The sequence below is a fragment of the Channa argus genome, chromosome 24, assembly GCF_033026475.1.
Source record: "Channa argus isolate prfri chromosome 24, Channa argus male v1.0, whole genome shotgun sequence".
Classification (NCBI taxonomy): domain Eukaryota; kingdom Metazoa; phylum Chordata; class Actinopteri; order Anabantiformes; family Channidae; genus Channa; species Channa argus.
This window is the reverse complement of record NC_090220.1, coordinates 767,795-785,347: the sequence shown is the minus strand read 5'-3', so window position 1 is coordinate 785,347 and position 17,553 is coordinate 767,795. Positions and strand designations below refer to the sequence as shown.

Below are 17,553 nucleotides of genomic sequence, written 5' to 3'. Positions count from 1 at the left end.
TGCCCTTTGTTATACATCTTATAAATACAGTATACAGCGTGCTATTTTGTCAGAGTAGAGTAGCCGAGTAGAGATGCAGCAGGGCAGAAAGTTGACATAGATGACCCAGTGAACATTAAAAAAAGATCCCCACAATTGTACTGTACAACTTCAGTCATAACAATCCATGCTTCCCGCTGATCAATCCCATTAGCCTCTTCCTTCGCCCTTGGTTAGAGACACTACAGCACTGACAGCTGAAAACACTTCAATCATTCTTATCTAAACCAACACACATCCTGTACATGATAATAATATCAAAACAGTAATCTCAAAGAAATTCAATAAATATGCACCTTTGTCACAATCAACAACTGTGTGCCAAATTGTCAGTGAAGGTGCTATTAGGGTATTATGACCAATCTGCAGCTGCATGCTGCTTCATGTTGCTGCCAAACAAATTTGTGCAAGAAGAGAAGAACAACATAGCCATCAGCAGCTGTCATTCATGTTCTATGTCTAGCTCTTCTAAGGAACTCTCTCAATTCACAGAAAGATGTGTAGCTCGAGGCGAGATTCTGCCTATCACCTCCATGCAGCAGCTGCGACCTGTATACAGTGGGACTTCAACAGATTAGTGATAGAGTGTGCACTCACAACAGAATTGTTGCATTAACGTCAGAAAAAAAAGAATAAACACTTATACTAGTGAGAATGATTTGTTTGTTAATTACAAGTATAAAATGCAATGCGTTTTTCCTTGACTCGGGTGACTTTTTCTTGTGCGGCAACAACTTGTACCGTCTTTTGCTGCAAACAATGCTCCCACCAGTCTGCATACACCCACACACCTGCACACACAAAATGCAATTATGTAGGTCTCCTCCGTGGAGTCCACGGATAGACGAAAAGCTACGGGCCTCACCTACCACATTTTTTTCATTTATACCGAGTTTCGATTCAGGCTGAGCCATTAGGGAAAAAACATACTGTAATCTTAACATGATGTACTATGATTTAAAAGGCAATTGTGACATACTTGAAATTAAAGTTATTAATTTAAACATATCCGCATTTTTTTTCCTGTTATCTCATTCCAGCTACTAGCTGATATAATAAAGTATACAGAATAACGCAGCAAGTTTGCTAATAGAAGATAATCAAGACAGTTCTGGCAGTGCTCTCTGCTTCTGTCATAGAAAAGTACACAGTGTCTAAACAGATTAGATTTAAGTTATGTCAAATGGCCTGAAACATACAAGTGTACATATCAGCCCCCAGGTCCAGTATTACCAAACCCAGCCTTTGACATACTTTATACTCTACAAAGCAAAAAGATAAGTGTATGTCATAAGATTTATAAGGTCATTTCAGGTGGCATAAGTTACACTAAATATGGGCCATGGTGAAACAAATATACAATGTTCCTGAACTTCCTCTTAAAAATGATAGTGTTTTATCTGGTCACAAAGCAGAATCAAATACTTTTGTTACGCCAGGATACGGTACTTGACTGAGATGTTTACAGTCTGTACTACACTGTGTTCTTTACAGTGCAATAATATCACAGATAGTGTTGCAGTTTTATTGAGATACTGAACAATATGAACTACTTGGGAGAATCAGATACCGTGTGGGAAATATTTGATAGTCTAACAGACTTAAAACACGTGTGTTTGCATGTGTTTGACAGAACAATTGCATTTCTTCGTGTTTTTGTTTCTCTTTAGCGAGTACCAAGAGCTCCCAGGTGAGTAAGTCCTAAGGAGGGGTGCAGGTGATAAGTGCTCTAGGTAGCCTGTTTTTCAGGCAGACGTAGGATCTGGAAGACAACAGCCGCAGCACTGTACACCATGAACATTCAGTCCCCTGGTTCACACACTTGGGAACTTATGCTCTTATGCACCAGAGGGATTCAAGGCAAGTTTGATTTTAGTCCCAGCTGAATAATGAAGGAAGGGAGCTCAAAGGGCCTGGAGGATGTCAAGGGAATGACTGTTTTTATGAAATGATAGGTTGAAAATGGCTCGACTGGGGGAGGGAGGGGTCTGAAAAGCATCTGATTAGATTATTGTGTAAGAATCCCCTTTCAATGACTCACAAGACCAACATTAGCTTTGTATGTTATATGGCACATTTAACCAAAAAAAAAAAAAAAAGATCTACAGTGGCATATGTGACAACTCTCTCAGGTAACACAAAAAGTGCCAATGCCAGTTTGGTGACATCCCTGAAACGTTTTCCTGAGTGGGGAAAAATTGACAGGGGATTTCTGGGTTGTTTAAGGAACCTATAATAAGGTCCACTTTGTTACCTCTCTAGTGGAATAGTTAGTTTAAAAGCCAGAGAGAGTGTGTCACAATCTAAATGAAAGAGAGCATTGGAGTCTTGTGAGTACATGCTATGGGGTTTAAAAACGCAGCAGTAAAAGGCACACATTATGTCCTATAGCCCAAAGCACCTGTGTGGATGTACGACTGTGTTACCACTGTTAGCTGTACAACATTTTACTGTCTGGCGTATGCTTAAGTTTCCTCATACTAAGCTGTGCTGAAAGCTAACAAAGACGAGACAATAAAAGGAGTATCTCTGTCACAAACACTGATTAGATTTTTCAAATCCAAGAACAGACAGCTGTTGACAGACTCTCACCAATATAGTGACCAAATGTTCAATGTATTCTGTCTCTAAATTACAGATGGTTTTGCATAACTGTGTCAGCTCTTCCATGCAAATATGCATATCAATGAATGTATCTGTGTGCAACCTACTGCACCAGCATCAGTGCTACAGTATGCTGCATTGAACTTAATAAGTTCCACGGACTACAAAAAATACTTCCATTTATGAAATTTTATTTTGAGAACCCATTGTTCATTTGGTCAATATAAATGCATTCAAACCTCGTCGGTGAGAGCGGATAAACAAATAAAATATGCCTGATGTAACTTTAAAATTGTTCCCAAAGGGCGACATCTACTGACCAAAGTTAATTCCTGAACAATTTCTATATGGATCTAAAAAAGAGAGAGAAACAAAACGAACACCGTTTAGGGGGAGAAGTTGATAGTCTGATATTTTCAATAACCCAAGTCGATTCCAGATTAGGACTAGAACGCATGCTGATAGTTCTCCGCTTGCTCTGAAGAGGACTTGGAGAATCATAGGCTATGCCAAAGTGTGGGGTATTAAAGCATTTAATCCGGGTGTTAGACTAAATATAGCTTAGGAACCAATTTGCTTAGGGCAGCGTGATTTTCCACGCGTGATGCGGCTGATACAGGTCGCTGTCCCTGGTCCTGAAACTGTATCGATCGCATGAAATGCACGTGCTCGATATTCATACAGGTGTAAGCCACAACAACTTTTTTTTTGTTAAACTAAAACGCAGTATAAAGTCAAGTAAAACGTGCATTCCAAAGTGTCTCCTACACCTAAAGTATAATGCGGGTTTGCAGGATGCAGATAGTTTAACACACATCAACTGCAATTCCTCACAAGCAACAGTGCGAGGCGCATGTCTGATGCAGTTGAGGGGAGAGAGAATGAGAGAGAAAGAGAGAAAGAGAGTTTGATTGATCATGTGGGCTATAGGAGCCTGCGAGAGTTGTCGAAAATTGCTGCATAGACGCCCCTTAGGCACCTATGTGGTACCCGCTGACTCCAAACCAGGCAGTGTCCATAATAACCACAATTCACCGTAGTGCCCGTAATTAACAGCTCTAAGCCAGATGCAGTAAACGCACCGTTCATTCTGCTGGGTTGAACTTCACCGGTAATCCACAATACATTAACTTACCGCAGTCCACACACAAGATCTTTCCAACATCCTTTTTTAGGTTCTTTCCACTCGTGTCCAGAGGCGCAAACGATGCCTTAAAAACCAAGGGCTCGTCAGTGGGGTCCATGAAAAAAATGTACTTGTGGTTCTTCTTGACTTTGGTGCACGGAGCCTCAGATCCAAACTCCCCCACGGTGACGAGCTGTTCTCGCTCCAGACCCCCGCTGTTTAGAGGCCAAACATCCAGCACTTTGACATTCACACGGTACGGCTCCGCGGAGACGTTCACAGGCGTAGACTGCACCTTGCCCTCGATCACCACGGCGGATTTGTAAGCCTGGTCCTGCAGGGAATTCAAACTCGGGGAGTAGCAGGCGAATGAGACCCCGATGACCAGCATGGATAAATGCACTGAATCAAGCCTCATGCCGCCTGCTTTGGCTCGGTGGTCGCTGTTCGCGTTGCGGCAGGGCTCTCTGGGCTGCGGGGCGATGGCGGTGGAGCTGGGTTGAATGAAGAGACAGCAAGTAGGCTCCAGTAGCACGGCAGCGCGGCAGACCTTGCATAAGTGTCCATGCCATCGGGATCCGCTGCTTCTTCGAGTGGTTTTCAGTGGGTAAACTGCAGCTTTGAAACGTGGAAAACGCGGGATGATGCTGGGTTTCAAATCCAGTCACTGCTTTCTGCTAATAATAAGGCATTGTAGATACACCGAGCAAAGAATTGTCGGATTCTCCCCTCCAGAAGATGCACCCTATGCTGCCATAGTAGCCTTAACTGCAAGACGACGCCACTCTTATCTTTGCCCAAAAATTGCAGTGGTGGGGTACCGCTATGATGGTTTTCTGTATCATCTGCAGAAGCAGGAAAAGACGCAAAATGCTGCAGTGAACCACAACTTTCGTAGTCCGGTCGCAAAACAAAGCCACGTTTCATTCCCCCCCAAAATTAAACAATATTTCTGCTCGGAAGCTAAAGCTTAACGCTAAAACGCCGCCTTCCACCGCGGCTCTCTCTCCGCCTCCCCCACTAGCCACAGACGGAAAGAAAATAATGCCGATTGCCAAGGGGCTCCGTCAACAAAAACGCAGGATTGGAGCACTGAGATACAGGCAACCGTTAGACCAAAGGGTCGATCTCCTCACTCCCAAAACCCAGTTACTGTAGCCTATGTCAAACACTCCATGCTGTTTTATCAGCGCTGATCTCACGTTATACTGAAACACACGAAATCCTAAATCCATGACTGTCCCTTCTCAAAATCGCATCTTACTGTAGCTAAGGCATTGCTCCAAAAATAAAAGATGCTCAATTTGAAAAATGCAGCCGCATATAGTCCTGTGGGCCTGGAGAAATCATATGGCTGCGATGACTAAGGCTGCGAAAGCGTTTCAGACTCTTCAAGAGACTGTTTTGAATGAGTTTTGCGTCTCATCCCATTAAGCCGTGCCCTGCATTCAGGTCACATTCGCTGCTCTGCCTCTAAAAAAAAAAAAAAAAAAAAACTGATGTTGAAGCGCCGCATCATATCCATACAGCTGCATGGTTGCGCTTCAAAGCAGAAGGAAACTACTGAAATCCCTTTAGACGAACTACATTAAGTGCTTCTCTGTGTTTTCACGACTATAGTGTGTTCACATGATAAGGTTTGGCTGTCAGAGAGCACTTCCACAAAGGACTAGAGCCAAAGAAGCCAAATTTTTAGCAAAGGAATAATAGCTCACGTGGTAATTTATCTTTGCAATGTTTGGATCAAGTTATGACTGTAATAGTTTGGTGTAGCCTAAATAGAATGCGGATACAGAAGGTTTCACTGTCAGTATTCACAAAGAGCGACATCTATTGACTAAACTGTATTTATGGGCGATCTGGCAAATACCCTACACTCTGCAAATGCTGCTGTATTTAAAATACCAAACGCACCGATTTGAAAAAGCAGGGAACCACATACATACTCCGTCCAATAAAATCTGCTTGGTCTGGATTCAAATAATCTCGTTAATGGTTTACACACTTTAGGACAAAACATGCTTGTGTTGAGTTACGGAGCCCATTGACTCTGAGAACAAGTTAGTAATTCAAATGAATAAAATGTACCTGAACCTACACAATTTCTTCTTCTTCTTAATTCATGTGTATACAGGCCTGTCACCGACCTGGTTGCTCTCCGTGGTGCTGAAATTTTACAAGGTCTATAAATTATATTGACCTACAGAGTCCTGATTTTACAAATAAGCAAAGATTAATGTATGAACTGAAGTTGCCATGCAACAAAAATCGTGATGTTCTTTTTTTTTACTCTGCTGAAACAGAATAGACGCCCAGTGCAACAAACATTCACCGAACCACCATGATGAGACGAGTGAGAAAAAGCTCATAGAAATTGCACTTATAACGCGGTGTTGACAGTGGCAATTCACACTTACTTCTTAAGACACTGGCCTCCATTACAGTTGCCCAAAATGATGCCCTACCTGTTACCGTCACAAGACAAAACTGTAATACCCCAGTTAAACCAAAAGGGGGCGCACTCCTATCAAGTTCCTACAGTGCGTGTTGACATCAGAGGTGAAGCGTGCGGCGTTGAAGTTGTGCGTGTGTCGCTCTCCGTGCCACGACTCTCCGTTTCTGGTCCATCTTGTGCAGCAAGCAGAAGCAGTCCTCTGTGCTGTCATAAAGGCCTCCGAACATATTCACATGTGTCTTTTGCCTTGTCTCATCTCCTGCGACACGGCGTCGAGGCTTTAAGGTGCTCCGCCTGCAGACTGAGCGGAGTAAGGTAGGTTATGGGATCTCACTTCGTGGAATGACGCTTTATTTACATGTCATTCGGATTGTTACTGACCTGCAGCATTTAAGTGCACTAACGTGCAGCCAAGCATATGTCATTGCTTCGCAGAGTTTACAGAAGCATAACATACAGCATACGGACGTGCGTCTGGTCTGAAATAATACTGGTGCTGCGTTTGGAGTAGCGCAACTGCATTCCTGTGTTGGGATGTAGGGCAAAACTTTGTGAGGTGATCACATCAGCGGCCTTTTATAAACTGCGACGACACCTTTTTTAAGGCTGAAACCTGCGTTGGACGAGGCCTCGGCATCCAAAGAACAGTTTTTTTTTCTGATTCATTTATAACTAAAAGCTGGTCCGAGTCTAGGCAATGTGGTAATTTAGGACAGAAATTAAAGAGACGGGTTGTTTGTGGTCTGTCGGAGCTGATAAAAAACCACCAGAGAGACATGGGTCTGTATAACCGATTAGACTGGACCAAAGTGAAACATGGCCCATGGTGAGAGTTTGGATAAGAAAGTAGGATGGAATTCTGAATGCTGATATTTTTATGGGCAATGGAGAAGCAGAGATAATATATGATATTTAATCTTATACAGAAGATTTAAAATATATTTAATACAAAAATAACACGATTTTGTCTGAGTTTCAATATATTAGGTTAAACAGGGTTTGCTTGGCTGCTTTGCATTCATGTTTATCTCTTATCTGTCTGAAGAGAATAAAAAGAATGAGCCCTTCACAAAAAAGTAACAGTTAAGTCAGCTGCAGCTTTCTTTTAACAAAAGCGATACTAACCCAAGGACTTAAACCGGTTGGATTAAATTCAACCAGGCAGACAATGACATGATGCAGCTGCAAAAAATAAATACAAATAAAATACAAAATCAGTATATGTTGAGGTGAGAACATACCCATGAGACATGATTTAGCAAAAATGTTTGAATAAGAAGCTAATATGGACTTACCTTATGTTTGACATCATAATAAATAGACATGCTCTTTTTCATTACATCTTATTTATTTAGTTTTAATTTATTTTACATTTATGTTGGTTGTCTAATAATTTACTTTCTTTTTTTTTTTTACTTACCCCAAGACATTACTGGATTGATGATTGCTGTGGTGCTGATTAGGAGGCAGGGCAACCTATGAAGCAGGGGATATTTGTAAAGATTTCAGCAAAAACAAATCTTAACGCAGAGACAGGTTACAAAGCGATTATCAGAAAAATAAATAAGGATGGCGCCTTTGGCCCGTCATGCAAAGATAGACAGCAGAACAAATTTTAATTGTGCAGGAGAAGCTGCGTAGGGACAGACGCTATTTTGGGGTCTTTCATTTTTTTTTTTTAATTGAAAGTTTCTTTTTTAAGAATGTAAGTCTTAAGATTATTATATAAATTATTTATTAAAATATTCTACTTTTCTAATAGGCTACTTTTTGCTATTGCTTTGGCCTAATAATCATCATGGAAAAACAAAATCTATTAGTTCACCTCTGCCTTTAATCAGCAGTGATATTTACTGTAGGCCTACTCAAACATGGATATTATTTCTCTGTTACAAGTTCATTAATCTATATAGTATATTTCAGCGTTATACTTATTAAAGTGAGGCTAGATTTATTAAGAAAAGGTTTTTCAATATTTAGATTTTTTTATACAAGTGCAAAGCCACATTTGTCATCTGTATCTCTTTGTATTAGCATAATGTATTATTTCTCTGTGTGACTATTATCAAGACTTAAAGATATCTACATGTGTAAATGTGAAGTGTTATAGTTTTTGTATTAGTCTACCTTTGTTTTGTTTTATTTACTGATCTCCCCCAAGGCCTTCAAACTGCCCTAATGACTCAACACCGAAGAAATGTCCACGTTGAAAAGTAACTTAGTCTCTTATTTCTTCAAATATACCAAGCTGATAAAACAATTTGCATGTTAAAACAACGCGCAACCGAAGGAAAACTGATCAAATTAGTTGACTGACTCATCTAAGTGAATAATCAATTTGTTTTAAGTTAGGAGGGGAGACCAGCACACAGCATTGCTAAAAGCGTGCATTTACGCACACAGAACATATCGTATCTTCACAGCATCGATCTAAATAATTTAGAAGGCTTGCGTGACATTAGACTCGTCTACAGGCGTTACCTGAAGCAAAGCTGGGCTAAAACTTTACATGAAAATATTTAACATTTCTTATAAAAAAGCACTATGCACAGTGTGTCTTTATTTTTTACAAGTATTTAAATTCGATTACAACCCCCATGTGTAAAGGCCTGGCTGAGTTTTAAGAAGCATGGACCGACTGGCCAGAAAATTAATACCACATTGGGCCACATGCATAAAACTCATGACTAATTCTGTGCGTACGCACAGAGACAGACAGATGCAAACGCATTTTTGCGTCAGAATTGGTTTGGTTTAATAAACCGCAGTCATCATGTAAATGAACCCACATGCACGAGCCTTATTGCCCCTTCCGCAATTCTCACTGAGAGGTTTAACACCCCGAAACAGCGCTTTGCATATTTATAGTTGAGCTTCCGGAAGAAGACTAATGCGCCGCCAAAAAGTTATCAGACGTGAGCGTTACGCACGGCTGTCAACATCTGTAGCACCACTTAGTTAGCATTAAACAACGTTAAAATACCATCACCTTTATATCTTTATCATCTGAATTAAACGTCTCAAATATGATCGATAATTGACATACAGCCCGTAGGTTTAAGCAGACTTTATACAGTGGCCGCTTGACAGTTAAGGATAAAAAGACTGAAGGTAAAACATCGACTGTAAATAGAAAGAAAGTCCATCACTCAAGCAGTGATTTAGAATTAAGACTTTAAATGCGCGTTTAATGGAACTGTAGATTTCAAGGTAACAAGACAGTCATTCACGTTTTCTGCATAAAACTCTGTACGCATATTATGCATGAGGTGCGCGGTTTTTCTGCCTGTTTTCTGGCTTTTATACATCTGGGGCCTGGTCGTAATATGATAGACATCGGTGAGCACGCCCACTCTGACAGGTCTGCAGCTACGCAAGTTGCAATGCATTCTGTATTCTGACATCTGTCGATCATAGCTATTATTTAATTTTTCCCATGATGACATCTGTCCACCACAACACTATCGGGGTGGTTTATTGTTAAATTTGTGGCTGATCGATATAGTTTTACACTTTTGTATATGTATAACCTACAATCTGCTGGTTTAATGACTTACAGGAAACTTTGGCTTCCATTTTCAACAATTTAAACACAAGTGCCATTTTTAATATGTCCTGCAGAATATGATTTGAGAGAAATACCCCTCAAACATTTTTTTAGGCCTGTAATGTAAAATCTGAGGGCTGGTACACCCTGATTTATACAAAGACATGGGCGTCCAAATCGAGGAAAACGAATTTAGGCTAAATAAATGAATACATACATACATACATTTTAATTTATAAAAGGCCTTTACGCTTTGTTTCATGTGAAAGCAAATAAAGTTTCCAGGTGGACCAGGAGGATGATTTATTACAGTGGAGAAAGTATCGCCAGCATTGGAACAGTATTTGCACATGCAACCGGTAACAGGTAAATGTCTGGGTGAAAATAAATACAAAGGGCTTTATTTAATTTTCAGTTTCTCTCTATTTCAAGCAGAAGTTGTTCATCACCCAGGCGTGTTTCTAAGCTAAGTAAACAACATATCACCTTATCCTCTGATGTGTTCTTCTGAATGCGTAGGCCTACATTTTCTCAAGGACAAGCATTGGTCTCTTCATAGGACGACAGTCTGTGGTGTAACCTACAAAGGTCAAATTAGGAAAAAATAATATACGGCAGGTCCTGGGCATTTATATACAGACATAGCTACTGTGCTGCTAATTTATACCAATAGTGCTGCATAAAGCACCTCCAACACAATTCTCAAACATTACTGAAATGCGACGGCAGCATGCAGCTGTCCTGATGTGCGGCCAAAGGAGCAGAGGTGTAGGCTGAGCCGCATAGTGATTCAGTCGTTCAAATCGAGCTTGGACGCCTGATGTTTGGTTATAAAGACACTGCTTACAAATAGCCCCAGGACTGACCCGGGGACAGAAGTCATAAATCGGATGACTTTAGAGAGAGAATTAGCAGAGAATGGGTAATGAGTCAAAGATGACTTGATAGTCGCACCAAAGTCAGAGTTTATTGTTCCACACGTGGCTCTATCAGGCCGCACGCACATTACGCTGCTATTTGAGGCCCAGGCTTGTTCTATAAATCTGACGAGACGTGGTGTTCGGACCAGGGGCCCGATGAGAGCAGGCTACAGGTGGAGAGATTTTATATGGTCTTGCACGGTTTTATAGTCTTCGGTTTTTCTCTCTGTGAACATGTTTCTTCTCAAAAGACGTCAGGGTGACCACAGCTATGGTTCACTGAAGGACGAATCATTTGTATTTTATCTACCCACTTTATAACGTTTTCGGGGTTAGTAATAAAAGTGAGACAGATACGCCGATCTGTAGCGCTTTGGAGACAGAGTAGGAAAACCTTTGCCATCATGACATTTTCTAGATGACATGATGAGGAGGGGGTGGTCTCACTTTAACCCAAATACTGTTCCTAAAACAATTAACCTACGTTAGTCGCTGCCTGCTGGATATGTCTGGACAACGAGGCGTCTTTCTTCCACGCTAGAAATGCACATTTGGATTCGAGACGTTAGAGAACAAATCCTAATGTCGTCTAATAATAAAAACAAACAGTCGTGTCGGCTACGTCACACGAGAACTGATCCCCAGTACGTTCAAATAAATATCTTTTATATGAATAAAAAAAAACATTAGAATGCATTTCATTGTAGGGCTATGTTATTCAAGAAGGCCTAGTTAAACCCGGATGGATTCCGTGCCACTGGCTGTACAGCATTGTAAAGAGGCCTAATTATTAGGCCCACTCATTTTTTTTTTAAATTAGTAGTTGCCTATTTATGCAGTGGCGTTAAATATTTCTTTATATTTAACATGGTGATGTTAAACTTGCAAAAGTAAATACAAAGTTTAAGTATTAAAATTGAAAAAAACTTCTTACTTGCACGTCTTTGGCCCAGTTTTGATCCGGGGACACACAGACAAATGATTGTCAGCTTACCACAGGTATTTCAACGGCTGTACCTTTAGTACAGCAAATATGTGTAGTAATATGTTGTACTGTCTACTAGTACTACTTTTAAAGGATACTTTTCTGCTCTTCATTTAAAAGGGAGTTAAAGCTAAGGTCTTTCCAAGTAGCCTAGCAAAACCACCGTAATATTCAGAGGATGAATCGACAAATCGAAACTTAACGTGTCTGAGGAAGATTACTTTCTTCCAAACAAGAACAAGTGACAGCTCGTGGCATTACAACTTTTAGTAGACAATAAACATCGTCCTCACTCTACATTAAAGTCTTCCCCTCGCTTTATTCTTTTTTTTTTTAACGTCTCTGTGTAGATCTCGCGAGAGCTCCGGCGTTCGCTGGCTGGCCGTGGCTTTGCAGCAGACAGAGGGAGAAGGCAGGCAGGCAGCATCATGGCGGACAGAGACAGTGGAAGTGAGCAGGGAGGAGCAGCCACGGGCCCAGGCTTCGGTTCCATGCACCTTGCGACAGGAGGGGCGGGCTCGGCTTCCGGCCTCCAGCATGAGACACAAGAGCTGGCGTCGAAGCGTGTTGACATCCAAAACAAACGCTTCTATTTGGACGTTAAGCAGAACGCGAAAGGCCGCTTCTTGAAGATAGCAGAAGTCGGGGCCGGTGGAAACAAGAGCCGCCTCACTCTCTCCATGTCCGTGGCGGTGGAGTTCCGTGACTACTTGGGGGACTTCATCGAACATTATGCCCAGCTTGGTCCCAGCACCCCGGGCTTGGTACAAGACGAGCCCCGGCGAGCACTTAAAAGCGAGTTCTTGGTCCGAGAGAATCGGAAATACTACATGGATCTGAAAGAGAACCAGAGGGGACGGTTTCTGAGGATTCGACAGACCGTTAACCGGGGGCCCGGTTTGGGTTCCACGCAAGGCCAGACGATTGCTCTACCTGCCCAGGGACTTATTGAGTTTCGCGACGCTTTGGCTAAACTTATTGACGATTACGGTGTAGAGGACGAACCTGCGGAGTTGCCCGAAGGGTCTTCATTGACTGTGGACAACAAACGGTTTTTCTTCGACGTCGGATCCAATAAGTATGGTGTGTTCATGAGGGTAAGCGAGGTGAAGCCAACGTACCGCAACTCGATTACGGTGCCCTATAAAGTGTGGTCCAAATTTGGGAATACTTTCTGTAAATATTCCGAGGAGATGAAGAAAATCCAAGAGAAACAGCGTGAGAAAAGGGCATGCGAGTTGCAGCAACAAGAGGAGATGCAGGCAGACGATGGAGACGAGGATTGATATAGAGAGCAAAAATAAAATAATAATAATAATTAAAAAAATAAAAAACATGCAAGAGTAATGAAAATAACAAGAGAAATATAATTAAAGACTCTACTGTATAAAGAAAGAAATCTAAAGATTTAACTGTAATGGTTTAACTCAAAGGGAGCATCACCCACGATATAAGAAACCTCCACAACCTGACAGTTATGACATGTTGTCACGCATCGCTGGATGTTACCCCACTTATCCACCATTAATACAGTTAACAGGCTGCTAAACAAAGTAATAACATTATATTTGAACATTGTTTCCTACTTGACAAACAATATTGAACCGAGTGTTTATTTCCCTTATTAACAGAAAACTTTTGTACCAGTTAAAGCTATTGTAAAAAAGTGTTTGCAATGTTCAAATGGAATAATTGCCGAGTTCCAAGAGAAAAAAAAAAGAAGAAGAAATTTCCTTTTCATGTGAGCTAATGACTTCAGCACAAATCAGATATTTTAATTTTTAAACCAAAATTCAAAAACTTTGTAAACGGTTGTCACATGTACTTGCCATCCTATTTACCTTTACCTGTGAGTAGAGATGTGTTTACACATAAATCATATGAGGGCTAGGCCTGCTTCGGAAACTGGTTAGATGTCATGCAGTATAAAAAGGAACGTAGGCATTTTCATGAAATGAAATAAGTGCTCTATTTGTTGTGCAATATGCATTGCATAAAAATCAAATATACTGAACTGGTCAATGGATGTTGACATATTGACATTTGCCCGAGGTATTCAAAGAGATATTAATATTGTAATTTTTGTTTCAGTTGAAATTGTTGCCATGCAGATGGATATATTATAGACTACCTTTGTGTCTCGTTGTTAATGCAATGTGTTCATTTTAAAGGTACTAAATGTGTATTTGATATAGAAAATGCAGTGACAACATGTAGCAAATGGCCCAAATTGCAGATTACTTCACAACACAAACACCCCACACATACTGTGTTGATTGGCTTAGTGGTCTGAAAAGAAGAGGCAAAACTCAGCAGCGCATTATTGATTACTATAGCTGAAACAGAAACGTTTTGTGACCCACATTCAGTCATAAAAGTCTAAATGGTGCCAAGGAGTGCTGTTGCTGCATGTTAATCTGCACTAAGATAAATTCTGTTGGTCTCCCAAAATATTGGCTCAAGGACCTTCCATATGTATCTTTAGCTGCCTATATTGTATGAATCTCAAGATGAGGGCTGAGTGATTCCATCCAAAGGCTTTGTGTAGTTATAGTGGACGTTGTTCCACGGCATGATTTGTAAAGGAGCAATCTTGCAAGATGTAATTACAATATCATCATCACACTATGAGAAGGGCCACTGAGGAGCACACCTGGATGAGCCATGGTAGATAGTCCAATTTACCTGTTGGTAAACTTCCAGTTTTGTGTCAATGGATGTGACCAATCCCACAAGTTTAAGATCTGGAGGTGTGAAGTTTAATGGAGCTACTTTGAGCATGTACTCATAGCTCTTCTATAGATTTGTAAGCCCAAATATCTACCTGGGGGGGTGACGAGATTCTGTTTTGGTCTAATTGTAAATATTTGGGCTGCCACATGGAAAACAACTGGTTTTAATCCAGTTCAGTCGCATCTCATAGATGTGTGATAGCAGTTTTATAAACTCTGTCAGTAAACTCTAGAGAAACTGGCAACAATCAGATAATGTCACATTTACCTCAGCATTGAATTAAATGATTGCTCCCTTGTTTAGATTGACTGGAAACCAGCAAACTAGACTGTCCTTGACCACCTATTTTTGGAGCCTCTGGTATAGCCTAAGTGATACCTGATTGGGAGCATCCTCTTCAGCATATAAACAACCTGGTGCCTTACAAACTCCGCATGCTTACACGCTGGCCTGGTGCTTTGGATCGCAGTTTGGCTTCTTTTTGTTCTCATTTTCTCTTTCTATCTTTCTTCCATTTTTGTGTCTCAGCCCCCTTGTGTGCTAGCGCACGACTCGTGGTGCTAAAAGGGTTTGTTACAAACTCTTAAGAAAAATAGGAGCAGAATTCTTAACTTTTTTCTGCTACCTTCCTTCTTCCCTAACTTCCTTGCCATCCCCTTTCCCCAGCCATCCAGGTATCGGCCTACATGTAAACATGGAAGGGGGTGGTCACCTAGATGCAAGATGATGCAGAAGAGTTGGCTCTTCACTAGCCGAGTGCATTAGCAGGGAGAGCAGGGGCTGATTGGGAACATCGGTAGTGGCCTGAAATGTTACATTAATGTTAGCAAGCCCCCTTTGAAATGCTCGTTCTATGGCTTGGGCAGTTATGTGTAAGTTGTAAGTCGCTCAATTAATGGGGAGTAGCAAGCATGTCTTGTTTTGTTCTTTGTTTTACGTAGTTCTACCTTTTCAGCGTTATTCCACATTATTTGTAATTTTGGAATGTTATCGCCCACAAAAAATATACCTATTTTTTCTGTGCAACATTTCATCACTGTGTGCAATATCGTATGTGCCAATGGTGGCAATATATGTATATCAATTAAATATATGATTACTATTTGAAAGCACGTGGCTGAATCCCATGTTTATTTCTCATGAAGGAGTCGTATGCCTTTATTTGCACTCAAAGCTCCATCCTGGATGAAATTATAGTAAACCAAGGTCTATAGGAGCCTGTTGGGTCAAGGAGTTCACTAGTAAGTATTTTAACTTGAAATCGAACATCACTGCAAGTATGCCTCTTTCCAAGAAGGGTAAACTTGGCTTACGGATTGTTGAGGATGAACACACAATGGAGTTTTGGGAAAAGAAAAAGCAGTGAAATCTTCATTTTAGCTTTAAGCTAAGAAAAGGTGCTTCAGTCCAATCCTCATTAAGGTGTATGGTGAACTGTCTTCAGTGGTTGTTGTGTGTAGCATTTTGCTTTTCCAGGTTAATAAAATGCCTGACCAATACTTGTTAAAAATTATCTCAAAGAATGTCGTTTTCACTTATGTTGCCTCTTTAAGTAAAAAGAGGGGATTTGATTTGCGCGTTTGGTTTTGATGCATCAAATATAATTTATGTAAATTTGACAAATTTTAAAAATAAATTTAATTTACCCATGAGGGAAAACCTACGTTCAAAATGTATGTGTTGTATGTTTCATTTCTTTTTGGGAAAAAAATAACTTCCCCAAATGTCTACAGTTCACAGATGAAAGTTTTGTTTAATTTTTATGTAGTGTTGTCTGTAATGTCTCGACATTTGCAATGATAATTACTAAAGCTTAATTTTACAGCCTTTAAAGTACAAACTTTGCAATGACAAGTACCTGAACTCATGTCTTCTTAGAGATTTTTACACTAGTACTGTATGTGTAATACCAGGCTGTAAAATAAAGCATTGTTTTTTTCTCTGTCCATCCTGACTATGCAATCTGTGATCATCTGTATTCCATGATTTCTCTTCTTTGAATTGCTCTTCAATTGCCTTTAAACTATGACTGAGTTGCAATGACATAAACAGATGTTGAGAGGAATTCTACCACTTCAAATTGTCCTGTGCCTTCACTTTGGCCTCCTCACAAGAAACCACATTAGAAAAATGTCAATATGCGGATGTCTAACGTTAGTATGTCCCATCACCACAAACACTCATTCTCCAGGGAGGAGGTCAGAGTGCAGAGTCTGGATATGTTCAAAAGCATGTCTTTACGACACTGACCAGAAGGGAGGGTAAGAAAAACGAACAGGGTCTGCGAAATTAAGATGCCAATTCAGGGTCTGACTTTGATCTTCAAGATTCAAACAACTGTATTGATCCCATAGGGAAATTGTGTTGCCGTGTTATAGATGCTCCCCATGTGAAAAGTAGAAAAGAAAGGAAAAAACGTCCACCAAACCAATAAACAAGTACAAACTACTTAATAACCAATAAGTAAGAAAAAACCCAGCTGCCACTTCTACCTCCTCTCCCTGTAAGGCGAGAGGATTGACCGGAATCCCGGGCTTCCTGAAGTCCACCACCAGTTTCTTTCTTTCTTTTTTTTTTACTGCTTTTGAGCTGGAGATGATTGTGTTCACAGCAGTTAAGAAAACTGTCCACCACTGCTCAATACGCTGTGATATCTGCACCCTTGATACATCCCACAACTGCAGAGTCTTCAGAAAAGAGTTGTACCTGAAGTCAGAGGTATAAAGGGAGATAGAACTGCTCATACATGATTGGTTAAGGTTTTCACGGGTTTGGGAGCACAAACGCAACAGAGTAGAACCAGGGATAAATTACATTTAGTAATAAAAAAAAAAAGACTTGGGAATCCACGATGGTTATACCGAAGAAATGCTAAAGAAATTCTTTATTTTTTATCACAATAGAAGCACGATGGTTACAATCCCCTACAGAAAGGCTGTTAGAAACCACTTTATTGTTTTAGCTTCCATTGCTGCTGCAACATGGTCTGCAATGTCACAGCACTCCCTGACAATGGTGAATATTGTGATTCACTTGCTAAAAAAACACGCTGCTTTGTGCCTTTTGTGTGTTGCCGAGCTTTAGAAAGCCATGGGGGCAGCAAATGTTTGGAAAGCTGGCTTTGCTTAAACTGTGCTTTCATTT

At 40.6% G+C, this 17,553-nt stretch overlaps 2 protein-coding genes across 5 annotated transcripts in view; one reads left to right on the top strand and one right to left on the bottom strand.

Moving 5' to 3' along the window:
• The window catches only part of nrg2a (neuregulin 2a), a 64,576-nt gene extending 59,363 nt beyond the window's left edge, over positions 1–5,213 (bottom strand). Inside the window, exon 1 of one of the 4 annotated variants that reach the window (XM_067494457.1) lies at positions 3,779–5,213. In XM_067494457.1, coding sequence (XP_067350558.1) covers positions 3,779–4,187 — 409 coding nt within the window. In that variant the 5' untranslated portion in view covers positions 4,188–5,213. The remainder of the gene's footprint in view (positions 1–3,778) is intronic. The other 3 variants (XM_067494459.1, XM_067494456.1, XM_067494458.1) reach the window with 3 other exon arrangements.
• A 1,166-nt stretch (positions 5,214–6,379) lies between these two features.
• On the top strand, positions 6,380–16,357 carry puraa (purine-rich element binding protein Aa). Its single transcript, XM_067494516.1, has 2 exons — positions 6,380–6,539; positions 12,027–16,357. The coding sequence occupies exon 2, from the start codon at positions 12,105–12,107 to the stop codon at positions 12,960–12,962; it is 858 nt and encodes a 285-aa protein (XP_067350617.1). The 5' UTR covers positions 6,380–6,539; positions 12,027–12,104; the 3' UTR covers positions 12,963–16,357.
• Positions 16,358–17,553: the final 1,196 nt, after the last annotated feature.

Coding starts and splice junctions, on each gene's coding strand:
- puraa (XM_067494516.1), top strand. CDS start 12,105: ATGGCGGACAGAGACAGTGGAAGTGAGCAGGGAGGAGCAGCCACGGGC.